The following is a 15,696-nucleotide window of genomic DNA, read 5'->3' as shown; positions in this document are numbered from 1 at the left end:
TTCCCTGCATCTGTCTCAGGATCCAGGAGGGTTGTTTTTAGCAGGTACACAAAGATAAAGAGAGGCAGAGTGAGAGAGAGGGCAGAGAAGAAGTTTCAGTCTAAAAACAGCCTGTTAGTCCTTAATGAGCAGTCATTCACTAAGTAGGAGTGTACGTCCGTGTGTAAGCGTTTCTGTATGTGTGTGTCGGCGTGTTTAATCCTCTCAGAGACGGTCCTGTCACCTCCTCTTCAGCCGCTCTGATTCTCCACGCTCACACTCTTAATGGCCGTCACACTTAATTGGCAGAAAACACTCAAAGTCTGTGAAATCAAAGAGAAGGAGGCTGTTATCACTAAACACTCACGTAGGCACTCCTTCATGTCAGATCTGACCCTGAACCAGCAGTTAGTGCAACATGTCTCCTGTTACCCTGTTCGATCACTCTCTCATCTTCACTTCCTGTTTCAATCCCTCCCCCCTCTCTCTTCATATTTACCTCCTCCATCCCTCTTAACACCCGTCCCCTCTTCTCCTCTCTCCTCCAGTGCTGAAGCTCGGCCCGGAGGCCTTTAAGTTCGACAGCGGTCTGGAGGCGGTGGCCGTGCGGCAGAACGAGAAGTACTACATCCTGCGGCCCGAGGTCATCGAGACTTACTGGTACATGTGGAGGTTCACCCACGATCCCAAGTACCGGCAGTGGGGCTGGGAGGCAGCGCAGGTAAATGAAACACACGTTTATAAACTGTGAGGTTACAGAGGCGTGATTCGAATAACATACAGTTTGAATCGTCGTTTGTGAAGATGATTTCGATATTTAAGAAAGAAGTTTTCAGCTCCGGGTTATTCTGACTCTGCTCCTCAGAGGGATTTTAAAACATGTGAACATCCAGTCACTTCGTTTGTGACCTGAAACACGCTGCAGGTGTTAAAAAGAGAATCTGAACCAGCTGACGGTGGATGCTCTGAATCGTTTTCTGAAGCAGCTCTCGTTCAAGATGAGAATAAAACATGACTTCATAAAATCAAAAATTAAAGAAGCACAAATTTGTTTACTATTGTGTTTGATCATCAAGATTTTATTTAGATTTTATACTTGAGATCAGAAAAAAATAGTTTTGAATATTTCAGTTTTGTTCACATGGAAAGAAAATCTTTCTTTCTGTCTTTTCGTCTTTCTTCTTCATCCCTTCTTTCTCTTTCTGTCATTCTTCTTTTCTTCTTTCCCTCTTCTGTCTTTATTCTTTTTCCTTTCTTTCTTTTCTTTTTTCTTAATTTTTCTTCAATTCTTTTTTCTCTTTCTTTCTTTTGATTTTTTTTCTTCTTTCTTTTCTTTCTTCAATTTTTCTCTCTTTCTCTCTTTCTTTCATTTTTTTCTTTTTATTTATTTCTTTTTCTTAATTTCTTTCTTTCTTACATTCTTTCTTTTTTCTTTCTTCAGTGCTTTTTTCCTTTTTTGTCTTTGATCTTTTTGTTCTTTCATTCATTCTTTCTTTCTTCTTTTAATTCTTTCCTTCCTACTGTCTTTGTCTTTCTTTTCTTTCTTTCCATCTTTCTCTCTGTCTTTCTTTTCTTTCTTCTTTTCCTTCTTTCCCTCTCTCCCGTCTGTCTTTTATTCTTTCTCTCCTTTCTTCTTTCTTTCTAAAGACATTAAAGAAACCCATCATAATAAATGAGTAATGAAAAAGGAGCTCTTTAGTGAGACAGTCAACAGAACACCAACAATAAGGTTTGCAGTAATACCAGACTGACTGGAATCATTGTATTCATATTTTTATGACAGAAACATTAAAGTAATTAAGTCACATGTTGTTTGTTATGGATGAATCTGTAAATGTTTGGATGTTCTTGCTGTAAGCTGAGATACGTGTTTGTGTCGTGTTATTTTGTTCGAGTATTTGAAGGAGTAAAGGAATGACTTGTGTTAGGAAGAGTGGAAACAAAGTATTTAATCATCCAGCTCTTTTTGTTCTGCAGCTGAAAATCAGATTTAATCTCCATCTTTGAGTTATTAGACGACTTTAAGTCTGAAGGTCAGACTCAGTGTAATTATGGGCGAACATTCGTCTCTTCTTTGAAAGCCAGACGAAGAAAACAAGGAGCCGTTTTCATTCCTTTCTTCTGAGACTGAAGAGAGTCGTTCCATCAACTCTTGATGCAAGTTCAGCAAAGAACACAAGGATATACTTTGTCCACAGGGGGCGCCAGAATCAACAATCAGCTGTGGATTGATTTAATATTCACACACATGATGGGTGGATGTATCGGAGGCCTGTACCTGTAGTGTCTCTGGATGTGAGAGTCTTTGAGTCTCTCAGGTGTTGTTCGTTATTTATTCTGCCTTTGTGTTACGACCTGAAAGATTTATAAATGGTAGAACAGGAATGAAAAGCCCTCTCTGTCCTCCGCTCTCCTCTGTTCTTCTCCGTCTGACAGAGGATTAAAGAGCTCGTCTTCCACACGCCACTCCACGCGTCTCCTCTGTCTGAATCTCAGCCGGCCTGCTCGTCAAACTTTTTGTTTTTCTTCTCTCGCTCTTTTCAAACTCGCCTCTTTCTCTTTCTCCTGCCAATCTTCTTGTCAGTCTTTTTCCTCCATTTTTCTAAGCAGTGAAACTTCTCCTGTTTTTTATTTTTGAGGGGGAGTAAGTGAAGACGCTCTGATGTGCCAAGCAAATACATCTGCAAGTGTGAAGAGGGTTTGTGTGAGTGACTCTGAGAGAGCGGACTCATCTACCAGCTCATCTGTATCTTTGCGTCGAGTGTTTTTCATCTTCGTCTTGAAAAATATCCCACTGATTGTCTGTGAGGATCAAGTCGGGCAGCCAATCAAGCTCAGTGACATCATGGTCAGCTAACCGTTTGGTGGTAGTTTTGCCGTTGTCGGCAGGAGCTACGTCTTTCTTCAAATGTTCCCTCTGTCTTTTGATTTCTCTCTTTCAGCTTTCATTCTCAACACCTGAAACTCTCTGTGCTCAAACAATGCTCAGCTCTGTCCCTCTCTTCACATTTATGCCCTTCACACACACACAAACACACACACACACACACACCTGTGATCTTCTGCGTGTTGCGTCACACACTCTCCCCTCTGAACTCAAGCTGTATCCGTCTGATCCACCGAACACCTGCAGCCGTCCGTCACGCTTCCTCTCTTCACCACAGCCATTTAGATTTCCTCCCCTCTACCTGTTTGTGTATGAACACAGTCTTTCTTTCTTTCTTTCTTTCTTTACTTCTTTCTTTCTTTGTTTGTTTGTTTCTTTGTTTCTTTCTTTCTTTCTTTCTTTCTTTACTTCTTTACTTCTTTCTTTCTTTCTTTCGTTCTTTACTTCTTTCTTTCTTTCTTTCTTTCCTTCATTATTTCATTGTATCTTTCTTTCTTCTTCCCTTCTTTCTCTTTCTTTTTTCTTTCATTCATTCTTCTTTCCTCCTTTCCTTTTTTCCCTCTCTCTGTCTTTCCTCTTTTTGCTTTCTTTCTTTCTTAATTTTCTTTTTCTTCATTTCATTTTTCCTTTTTCTTTATTTTCTTTCTTTCTTTTTTCTTTCTTGATTTTCTTTCTTTCTATCCTTCCTTCTCTCTTTCTTTCATCAATTCTTTCCTTCAATTCTTTTCTTATTTTTTTCTTTCTTTTCTCCCTTTCCTTCTCTTTCTCTAATTCTGTTTTGCTTTTTCCTTTTTCTTTCTTGTATTCTTCCCTCTTTACTTATTTTCATCTTTATGTCTTTCCTTCTTTCTTGTTTTCTTTCTATCCTTCCTTCTCTCATCAATTCTCTCCTTCAATTCTTTCCTTCTTTTACTTCTTTCTTTTCTTTCCTTTCTCTCTTTCCTTCTTTCATCCACCTGTTTGTGTATGTTCACCGTCAGACCATGTCGAAGTCACTCCAACGAGTTTGTGCAAGTGTGTGTGTGTGTGTGTGTGTGTGTGTGTGTGTGTGTGTGTGTGTGTGTGTCAGAGAGTGTGAAGGTGAATCTGCTGTAACGTGAAACGTGTCCTCGCTTAGCAGCTGCAGACACACTCCTCCTCCTCCGACAGGTAGACTCTTATTGGGTAACTTATTTAGCACAGATGGTTCTTAATGTGTATGTGCGCGCGCGTGTGTGTGTGTGTGTGTGTGTGTGATATACGTACAGTAAAATAAACTAGATTTACTGTTGTGAAACGGTCGGAGGTTCCCAGACCGCTGAGCGTTTATTCAAGTGCAAATGTGACCCGTGTTCAAATGTGTTTTTAAGCACCCAGACATAATGAAGGATATTCTCAGTACCAGTGTGTGTGTGGGTGTGTGTGTCTGTGTGTGTGTGTGTAGTAGTGAGTGTGTGTGTGTTGCGGTGTAGCTCCAGAAGGGCAAATGCATGTCTGGCACAGCAGCCCATTAATAACAGGAATTATGGGTCCAAACTCCTCGTGACACAAATCTGCTGACAGCAAAATGGTCACTCCAGGACAGGATGGAGGGAGAAGACGTGCGGGTCGTGTGTGTGTGTGTGTGTGTGTGTGTGTGTGTGTGTGTGTGTGTGTGTGTGTGTGTGTGAGGTAGACAAGGACATAGATGACACTTCTTTCAATCACATGCGTTTAACAGTAAAAGTCGATAAGGTGTGAGCCGTCGTGTCACGCAGTCTGAATTTTTATGGAGGCGAAGTTTCTCTGTAACGAATCGTGATTATAAATCAATGAAGCACACAGGTGAGCGTCTGTCAGTCATCAGCTGCATCATCGCTGCATTTTTAATCAAGTATCACAGACTTTTGTTAGTGCAGATGGGAACGCACCTGTTCACGAATTTAACATTTTCAAGACATGCATCAAATTTTAATCCTCCAACATGCAGCAGTCGTAGTCGGGCATCACAAAGATACAGTAAAATAAAAGAGTTACATATCACTTCATCCCTTTTTCTTTGAGTCAAACTTTTAGCTTTAGTTTAATTTCTGCTCATCGTACCTAAAGTCTCTAAAAGTAGTATGGGAGGTGGAGCCTTCAGTTATCAGGCCCCTCTCCTTTGGAATCATCTACCAGTCAGGGTCCGGGAGGCAGACACCCTCTCTACTTTTAAGAGTAGGCTTCAAACTTTCCTTTTTGATAAAGCTTATAGTTAGAGCTGGATCAGGCTTGGACCAGCTCTGAGTTATGCTGCTATAGGCTCATACTGACACACTTGGATCCTGTCTTTCCCTCTCTCTCCTCTATCTTACCAACCCCAACTCAAGGCAGATGTATGTCTAATGAGTCTGGTCCTGCTCAACGTATCTGCCTGTTAGGATTACTGATAGAAGAGGATCCTCTGTCTGCCTGTCTCTCACTTTAACTCTTCCTGTCCCATTAAAGTTACTAACCATAGACCTTTCTGGAGTCCCTGAACTCCCTTGTCTCGTAGGTTCCTCTAGATCTCTGCCGTAGACATCATCTCTCTCTCTCTCTTTATCTCCCTCTATCCCTCTCTCCAACACGGTCTCAGCAGATGTGTGTCTAACATGAGTCTGGTCCTGCTGGAGGTTTCTGCCTGTTAAAGGAAGTTTGTCCTTGCCACTGTAACTTGCTAAATGCTGCAAAGTGCTCTGCTCATGGTGGATTAAGATGAGATCAGACTGAGTCCTGTCTGTAAGATGGGACTGGATTTGATCCAGTCTTGATGTTGGGTCTTTGTTAATAATAGAACATAGAGTACGGTCTAGACCTGCTCTGTTTGGAAAGAGTCTGAAGAGAACATTTGTTGTGATTTCTAATGTTACTGCAGATGTAGGAAATCAGACGTTTCCACACACACACAGTGCAACCTCTGAAACCATTCCTTAACCAGGAGCAGCTGTGTTGAGAGTTTATGTTCCAATAAGTTAGACTGAACATTAACGGTTCTTTGCCCCGCCGGCTCCGGAGTACAGAGTCCTTGTAATGTCCGACTGAATCGATAAGTGAATTCAGCGGGTAATTGTGCAGAGCGTTCACATCGTCTTACTCTTTACTGCTCGCCTGTGTGTTGCTCTCTTTGGTTGATAATGGGTGTGCATCTAAATGCATCCAGTGCTGGTATTGACGTAACAGAAACAAGTCATTATGAGTCTTTCTCCTTCAATCTTCACATGAAGCAGAGGGAGAGTAAAGGTTGCACCGTCACCTGAGAATCCTCAAGAAAAACACTTTCAGTAACTCAATTTAGCCGCATACTTCAAACTCTCCTTTTCATGACTGAAGTATCTTCTATCAGAGCAACATGAAGGTGACAGTTTCTACTGACAAACACTTTTTTATCTATATAAAAAACAAATCCATATTTGGATTAGTTTGGACGTTACAGTCTACTAGTTAAGATGAACCTTACATCTCTGTGGTGAAACCAAACAATGACACAACTCAAGTTACAGACTAACTCATTTCAACGTTTAGTTTAGGGTGGACTTTACACCCTAACTTAAGATAAGATAAGATACTCCTTTATTCGTCCCACAACGGGGAAATTCATGGAGTTATAGCAGCAAACAAGAAGGTGTACAGAACAAGAATTTCAACAAGAATATATATAGAAAAGAAATGTCCATCAGAGACAGCTTGGCCATAACTCTCCTGTCAGCCACCACCTCCACAGGGTCCAGGACTGAGCTGGCCTTCTTCCCCAGTTAGTTCAGTCTTGCTCTCCTGTATCCTGTCCGCCCACAGCAGGTGAAATCCTTCCAATGTGGCGTTCGTGTCCAGTGTTAGCTCTGTTAGCATGATGCTACTCTGGTGCTGGGTTAGCTCGTCCACCTTATTGTAGACAGATCCCACAGTCCCCATAACGGTGGGTGGAAGGACAGGTCCATGTCTTCTTTTCTTAGCTTGCACCTCAGTACCAGCACGCCATCCTTGCCTCCTTCTCCTCAGCTCGCAGGCCTAGCATCGTTTTGCATCAACATGCTAAGGGCTGCTAACAGCTGATCTCGTATGTAAACAATGCGACCATGGTTACACACAGGATCTCCAGACACACACAGGAACAAAAATAGCAAAACAAACACTGCAAATGTTGCCAGTTTGGTGTCTATGGCCAACAAATGAGTCATTCAAATTCATGACAGGCTCCAAATACAAAGATTATTAAACAGATATGAAAAAAGAACAACGAAGAGAGAGCTGCTGCAACAAGCAGCCACTCGAGCGGCGCTAAGCAACGGAAAAAAGAGCTTCTGTAGAGCTGCTGCAGCAGACCACTGGTTGTAGAGTTATCTGTCTGATAATTCTGCTCCAGTATCAGACATAAGGACTAAACATGATGTCAAAAGAAATGATCTAAAGAAGAAAAAATCCTCCTAGTTGATAACTCAAACTAGACCTCTACGGCGCTGGTGGCCTAGCGGTCTAAGCGCCCCACGTATAGAGGCTGCAGTCCTCATAGAGGTCGCTGGTTCCAATCCCAGCCGCGACCATTTCCTGCATGTCTTCCTTCACTCTCTACTCCCCACATTTCCTGTCTCTCTCCAGCTTTCATGTCAATAAATGCAAAAAAAAAAAGCCCCAAAATAAAACTAGACTCTAAACAGAGACACGAATATAGACCAATCATATCACTGGTAGTCTGATTACACTGTGCGGGTCATGAAGAGGCTTCAGAGATGAATTCAACATCAGTTACAGACTCCTCACCTCACAGCGGGTGTTCTTGAAAAGAGGAAGTATTCATCAGCTTGTTTGTTGTCCACATTCTGCCGGTATCTGACTCCTCTTCCTCCATGTTTGTTGTTGTTTTCAAAACACTGACATCACATCTGCTGTGCTGTGAGGATCAGAGATAAACCCTGAAAAGCAGACGGGAATAGAGGGACGAGGGGATTTACATCACAACTCAAAGCACCGACACAGGGATCCTAAAATTACCCTGTAAAGGATGAACGCCGTGTTTATTTCTGTTATGACTTTAAGGAAATCCAAATCGTACCTGATGTCCAAAGAAATTAGACGCAAGCTCAATCTGAAGGAAGCTTTAAATCCACTCAGTGCACAGATCATGTTGTTGTTGTTGTTGTTGTCTCAATCAGAGCTGGAAAATTCAGAGATAGAATCATCTACAATCCTCCTGCTTCCCTCGAGGAAAACTTTTCCTTCCCCTGTAAAGCGACAGCTTCGTTACATGTGGTGTAAAAACACAACAGTGTTTCCCTGTAACGAATCGTGATTATAAATCAATGAAGCACACAGGTGAGCGTCTGTCAGTCATCAGCTGCATCGTCGCTGCATTTTTAATCAAGTATCACAGACTTTTGTGAGTGCAGATGGGAACGCACCTGTTCACGAATTTAACATTTCAAGAAGCGGATCAAATTTTAATCCACATGCAGCAGTCGTAGTCGGGCATCACAAAGATACAGTAAAATAAAAGAGTTACATTTCACTTCATCCCTTTTTCTTTGAGTCAAACTTTTAGCTTTAGTTTAGTTTCTGCTCATTGTACCTAGGGTCTCTAAAAGTAGTATGGGAGGTAGAACCTTCAGTTATCAGGCCCCTCTCCTTTGGAATCATCTACCAGTCAGGGTCCGGGAGGCAGACACCCTCTCTACTTTTAAGAGTAGGCTTCAAACTTTCCTTTTTGATAAAGCTTATAGTTAGAGCTGGATCAGGCTTGGACCAGCTCTTAGTTATGCTGCTATAGGCTTATACTGACACACTTGGATCCTGTCTTTCCCTCTCTCTCCTCTATCTTACTAACCCCAACTCAAGGCAGATGTCTGCAACAGACGAGCGCGTTCCCTCATTACGGGACCGGAGAGACACAAAGTGGATGTTAGAGAATGAAATGTAAATGCAGGGGAAGCAGGCGGAGGCTTTTGGGCTAATCTTCTTTTCCTCCCGTTTTCCACAGCTGCAGTTTCCTGTATGTGTCTCCCCAGGACTCGCTCTAATCTGTCACCAGCAAAGAAATTAATTATAGCATGCTTTTGAAAGCTTATTAAAACTGTGCTCTCCTCTCTCTCTCTCACCCCCACCACCTCTTCTCTTGGCCCTCTTCCTCTTGCTCTCTCATCCTGTTCTTATTATTTTACTTTTTGTCTCTTTCTGCTCTTCCTTTCCTTCCTCCCCCTCCCCTCTTTCCTTGTCTTCTCGTCTCCTTGTCTCCTCAGGCCATCGATAAGTACTGCAGGGTGAGTGGAGGTTTCTCAGGCGTAAAGGACGTCTATTCCTCCAACCCGACCTACGACGACGTGCAGCAGAGCTTCTTCCTCGCAGAGACACTCAAGTAAGCTCACACTGGACTGACGAGTAGATTAATTAGCGCTGACTGAGAATCACAGGGACTGTTTTTGATTCATTAATCACTCCTTTTGATTAAGTGGGCGGTGCAGTGGACAGGAAATCAGAATCAGAAATACTATACCAGAATATATCCCGGGGGGGATTCAGTTGTTCCAAATGCTCTTATACACAGTATGAAATGTCAAAATATTAATAGACAGAAGGAATAAAAGAAGATATAAATTGGATTAATAATAAAGTATATACAGAAACGCAGAGGGGATATTGTACAGAGTGTTGGACAGTTATTGCACAGAGTACAGGTTATAGTTCAATCATCAGAGGGAGGAGTCTTACAGTCTGATGGCCACAGGCAGGAATGACTTCCTGTGGCGTTCTGTGGTTCCTTTAGGGGGGATCAGTCTGAGATGAGACACTGAATGTGCTCCTGTGATACAGCAGCACGTTGTAGAGAGGGTGGTGGATGTTGTCCATGATGCTGTGGAGCTAAAACAGAGTCCTCTCCTCTCTGTCACCACCGTCAGAGTCAAGCTCCACCCTGACAACATCACTGGCCTTATGGATCAGTTATTCAGTCTGTTTGACGTCCCCTCAGCCTGCTGCCCCATAGAACATCCTCAGCATCGTCCTGTAGATGTTGAAGGACCTCAGCCTCCTCAGGAAGTAGAGGCGGCTCAGGCCCTTCTTGTAGACGGCTTCAGTGTTCCTGCTCCAGTCCAGTTTATTGTCCAAGTACACCCCCAGGTACTCCACAATGTTCACACTGGCCCCCCCTGGATGGAAACAGGGGTCACTGGTACCCTGTTCCTCCTCAGATCCACAATCAGCTCCTTGGTCTTTGTCACATTGAGCTGAGTCTGCTACAGCAGAGTCATCAGAGAACTTCTGAAGGTGGTGAAGAGACTGCACCAGATACCTGCTCATATTTTGTAGATTTTTAAGAATTTAGCAGTTTTTTTTTTCAAAAGAAGCAACATGTCAGTCACAGAATTACAACAGGCATCTTTTATTTAAATTACATAATAATAATTTGACTTTAAAAGCAAGCCTTTAAGTGCAGCATGCAGGTTGGAGATGTGAAGGAATATTATTTTTAAAGTGATGAACTCAGGGCGATAACTCTGGATTTAACACTTCCATAGTTTCCTGCAGAATTAAATCCAGAGCAGGAAAATAAGACTGTGCAGCTGAAATGAAAAGTACCTTTTATAAAGAGAGGGGTAATTTAAATGTGATAAAACTGGAGATCCAGTTGAACCCTTACTCTCTCTCTTCTCCTGCTGCTCATCAGTAAAAGTCCTCTGAAGGTGCTGATCATGTGACCTGCTCGTATCTGCTGTCAGTAAGTGTTAAAGAATGTGTTCATGTAAAGAGCAGCTCTGAGGTCTCTGTGATATTTCATCATCATCATCCCTGATAGATGAAGCCTGTCCGGCTCTCTGACTCCCCCTGCTGGCCGCTGAGTAAACTCCACCTCCTCCACCTCCTCCTCTTGTTACTGTACATGCAAACTGATCGTCTCTAACACCGTGTTTGCAGCTGTAACTGTCAATCAAAGAGATGTTAAAGGTCAGAGATGATCATAAAACAGAGCAAAGCGGGATTAACAGGCGTCTCTGTCAGCAGGCGGATAATTATCAGACGTTTTACTACAGATGTGTCTGAAATCATTTCCCCACGAGGCGTCTGACATCAGGAGGTTCGTCCTCGGTGTGTGTGGGTGTTTGGAGGTCAGCCGTCACGCCGCCTGGTGACTCTCTGACACATTGACATTTGAACGGCTCCGTGTTGAGCAGCCTCTCGTGTCTCTCTGTCCCCGCTGGCTGCGAGCCAATCACATCAAAGCCACACGGCAGCTCTGTGAGGTACAGGCTGCTGATTGGCTGCCAGCCTCACGAAGATGATGCTTAATGATCGCTGTGAGAGTGTAGAGACTGATCATGTTGTCAGGATGTTGAGTTTTCTGTTCCTCTGCGTGAGTCACTTATTTCTCTTCCTCACCTTCCTCATCCATTCCCGCTCTCTTCCCTTACCTTGAACCCAAACACCCCGCCCCTCCTCTCCATCCATCCCCCCCCCACCCCCCCTCAGGTATCTGTACCTCTTGTTCTCCAGCGACGACCTGTTGACGTTGGAGAGCTGGGTCTTCAACACGGAGGCTCATCCGCTCCCCGTCCTCCACCTGGGCAACATCACCCTGCCTGGCAGCGAGCCAGCTCAGCGGTAAACGGACGGGCCTCCTCTTTACTCCACCACTGCACCAGGGGGCGCCACCTGTCTGCCCACCTGCCCAAAAAAAAAAACCAACCCAACCCACCAACACTGGACAAACTTACATTCAGCTCTACAGACTGTCCTCTGCTTTTGGACTGCAGACACGAACAGAGGAGACGGAGAGAGAGCCTCTTCTCCTCCTCCTCTGTTACCTTTCGGGCTCTCTGTCCGTCTCTCTGGCAGACGGTGGGTTTGCTGCTCAGCCTCACGACTGGCTTGAATTGACTCTTTTCTCTGAAGGACCGAGCTCCAGAACAGGACGCTTAATATTTTGTTATTATTTTTAGTGTTTCTTTGAGATTTGACCAAACTTTCCTCCCGTACGGACTCCAGCCTGAGAGTGCTTATGGGATTACTTGTGAAGGATGGCTCCGTCAGTTTGACTCTGCGCTGACTGAAGTGTCGTTTTTTCCACACAGACAGACTTGAGGACTTTACAGGGTCTGTTACGAGGTGTGTGTTTTTTATTTTATTTGGACAGATCCATGATGGGGACACAGGGTTGAATCAAAGCCCTTCGATTTTCTCCCTCTCCCCCCCCCCCCTGCTCCCCCTCCTGTTTAATCTTCATCGGACGAACTTTGACCTGGAACTGATCGCAGCTCCTCACATCATCAGAGCAAGGTCCGGTTACAGTCCTCCCCTCCTCCTCCTCCTCCTCTTCTAATCCTCCTTTTTCAGAAAAGTGGACCATTGTAAGTGGATCAGTAGGACAGCAGCAGGCCTCCCTCATCTTCTCATCGTCACTCCACATATTCCCGCTCTCTCTCCTCCAGTTTGAGACGCCGCCAGGTCACAACTTTCCCCCTGAACCCTCTGCTGCTACTCGTCTGGATGCTGCTTTCTCCGCTCTCTTCCTTCCTCTTGTTTCCAGCCTTTTCATGAATCACTCCCGATCGTTTCCACAGAGAGGCGAGAAGCCGGATGGTTTTTGTACGAGTGTGAGTGTGTGGTGGTTGAATAACCTCTGCTGTAAATCATTATCTGTGCACTTTGTTTGGGAAGAAGAGGCCGGTGGAGGTGTAGCACTGAAAGAGCTGAATAAATGAAGACCCCTCCTGTTGTCTCCCCGCTGAGCCGCCACGCCACATCTCTCTCTGTTCAAACCCCATATCACCAGTTCATCCGCCGGACCGTGAGCTCCTTCTCCTCCCATCATTCTCATTTTCTACTTCCATTTTTCACACCTTCTCCTCATGCCTACGTTTTAAACTCTACCTCTTCTGTTCACAATGAAACATCTATAAAAACTCTGAGGCCTTCTGTCTCAGGGTTCCCGTGAGACTCTCCTCTCCAGCAGAGTAAAACATGAAAGGGTAAGTGTTTCATGAACCTGGTCCAAGTTTTAAACCACAAAGGACTTTTGATTTTGCTCCAGGATGGTTGGTGTGGTGTTTTCAGCCAACATACAGTTAAATAACTCGATGCAGAGGTAGACCAGAGACTCCCACGTTCTCCAAGCTAGAATAACTTTATATGAAAGTGTCTCATGGCTTCAATGGCGTGATATAACAGCTCTACCCGGCTTAAAAAAGCATCTTTCTCTTGAATTAAAAGGTCTAAAACCGTCAAACTAGTAAACTCAATCTGAGCGTGTCAGAGATAAAACATGACCTTTGTTTTGAATACTAATTTTGCACATTCAGGACTTGGTCTCAGCCTAATTAGCTCATATCACGGCTGCAGACTGAAACCATCATGAACTTTTTGGATGATTTTGTCATTTGGACCCAGATTTAGAAATATAACAATCAACACCAAAACTTTTTAAATGTGGAAGTTTTGAATCTCTTTAAAGTTTGATTTAAGATCAGCTGTTGAATTTACTCTGAATGGATGCAACACGTCCCTTTTCTGTCCCGTGAACGTAACCTGTTAATACACAGACTGTCCCAAACCTGTTTCCCCAAATAACATATCTATTAAACATCGAATTATCCATATCAGTAGAGACACTGAACATGAGTGAAGTCTGGAGTGTTCAAAAAGAATACTTGGCAGGTTTTGTTTTTGCAGTTTCGTGCACACAGCCCCCGCTGAGTCGCCGTAACTCTCCTCCTCACTTTAAGGGTCTTAAGGTCAGAGTTGTCGTCTCGCTCTGTGTGCCCAGGTTTATCAAGCGCTTGGTCTTGTTGACAGAAGTCCGAGCCACCACACGCCACGCTGTCCGCTCAGTTAGCAGCACAGTCTCACGTTATCGCTCCTGACACCGCTCTCTCTGCAGCTTCCAGAGCAGGAGGAGGGACGGACCGCTCCAGAGACTTCAGTCTGTGGAACGATGTTAGGTTAGAGAAAGAGGAAGACGACACAAAGTTAACACGTCTCACTTTAGGAAGCCATCAGCAGTGATTTTAGGCTTTAGGATTTTTAAGGTTTGATGTAAATCTCACTCCCAGTCATAAACCAAAAGTGTGGTTGCAGAAAAAGCATCTTCTTCCTGTTATTAAAAGCTACAGATTATCTTGTGCAAGGCCCCACATGACACGACATTCAACATCTCAAATGTAAACTCAAACATCATCAGCATCAGACTTTAACCTGTGGTGCAGGAAAGTCAGAAGAGAAGATGCAGATTTAAAATGTGATGACTGCATTCTTTAGATGGCATCATAAAGCATCAGACAGCTCAGTGAGATTATAATCAACAGATTAAAGAAGTGAGATTTCAGGGGGTTAATTTAGAAAAAGAAATAAGGAAATCATAACATGTTGTTGCTTTAACACCAACGCCAAATCCAACATGCTTCATCCGCCAAATGCTTCTAAACCAGGCCTTCTCTCCTCTGTGGAAGAAGTCCCTTCATAAAGTTAGTGTGTTGAAACAGTCTTAATTAAAGCTGTGTTTGGGAGAGAGAGGAGTGAGTGTGTTTAAAAATGATCTAACCTCGTACGTGATCATGTTGGATATATAAATTAGCGTGACACATCTCTGATGAGTCAAACCCTGATGCGTCTCAGCTGACCCGTTAGAGCACAGAGCGAGGGTTCTTCACTAAAGACAACTTGTATGCAGACGATGAGATGAAGAGTAGGATTGCACTAAAGCAGGAAGAGTTTGTCAGTGTGTGTTTTGTTTCTTTTTCAAGCCTTATTGTCAAATGTGACGCCTTGGCCGATACTGTGCTTTTTCACATTCTTTGCTTTGTGTTTTTTTTAAATACATCGTGATGATTATATTCTGTATTGTTGTTTTTCTTTGCACTCTTTGTCTGCCCGGTGACACTCAGACACATGCAGACCTGCGATGTAGTGAAAACAAAGTCGACCACAGACAAAAGACGACTTTACTCCAAGCTTCAAAATAACCAAAAAAAAGGCTTCAACATTTCAACTATGACCCAAACACACAAAAGATCATCATGATGGTTTGACTTAAAGGAGATAAGAGACCAGTCGATGGATTTATCAACATATTTAAAGCAAAAACAGAAAGCTGCTCTTCACAACACAACAAAAAGTTAAACTTGAAGAAGAAGAAATTAAAACTTTGACAGATAAAAGTCAAGATATTTTTCCTCATCCAGAGACGAGGATCAAAAAGTTTCCATGGCTCGTAAAGTCCATTAAAGGACCAAATCCACCAATTTATGAATCCCTCTAACGCTGAGTGTGAGATTATCCTTTTGGATTTGGATTTTAGAAAATCTTTATTGTCCCCAAGGGGCAATTTGGTTTGAGACAGTAGTCCCACACACATCATATACACACAAGCAATACACATAATAACAAACACAAGTTCACACATTTAATTTAAAAACATATCTACGTATAATTTGTTCTGCATTTGAGACTAAAGGGACCACAACCCTACAGTTTGTTTAAAAACCAAACAGCTGAGGGCACAAATAATCTGAGATATCTGTTAGGTCTGGCCCTCCTGGAATAAGTGAACCTCCTCCCTGTTGGCAGAAGTCTAAACTCTGAGTAGAGGGGGGCGGTGAGGGTCTTCAAGGATGGCCTTTGCCTTCTGAGTGGCTCTCACTAATCTCTTAAGATTAGCACCAACGATCTTTGGTCAGACTTTGATGATATAACCCAGCCTGAGGTTACCAAACCAAGAGGTCATCACAAAAGTTAAAATAGACTCAATAAAAGATAGATAAAATGTTTTTATCAACATTAAAACCCCTCAGCTTCCTCGAGAAAAAAAGTCTCTGATTGGCCGTTTTGCAAATGGCATCAGTGTTAGTATTAAAAGTCAGTCTGTCATCAAGGAT

General features: G+C 43.2%; 1 protein-coding gene across 5 annotated transcripts in view; it reads left to right on the top strand.

Moving 5' to 3' along the window:
• The window catches only part of man1a2 (mannosidase, alpha, class 1A, member 2), a 229,315-nt gene that overhangs the window by 177,401 nt on the left and 36,218 nt on the right, over nt 1-15,696 (top strand). For 2 of the 5 annotated variants that reach the window (XM_034694708.1, XM_034694709.1), the window contains exons 12-14: nt 528-700; nt 9,073-9,188; nt 11,297-14,655. In XM_034694708.1, the coding sequence (XP_034550599.1) occupies nt 528-700; nt 9,073-9,188; nt 11,297-11,432 (425 nt within the window). In that variant the 3' untranslated portion in view covers nt 11,433-14,655. Of the gene's footprint in view, nt 1-527; nt 701-9,072; nt 9,189-9,729; nt 10,076-11,296; nt 14,656-15,696 lie in introns of those variants that run through there. The other 3 variants (XM_034694707.1, XM_034694706.1, XM_034694710.1) reach the window with 2 other exon arrangements.

Source organism: Notolabrus celidotus, chromosome 10 (assembly GCF_009762535.1).
Source record: "Notolabrus celidotus isolate fNotCel1 chromosome 10, fNotCel1.pri, whole genome shotgun sequence".
Lineage (NCBI taxonomy): Eukaryota > Metazoa > Chordata > Actinopteri > Labriformes > Labridae > Notolabrus > Notolabrus celidotus.
Note: the sequence above shows the minus strand (reverse complement) of the source record. Positions and strands in the feature narration are given on the sequence as shown.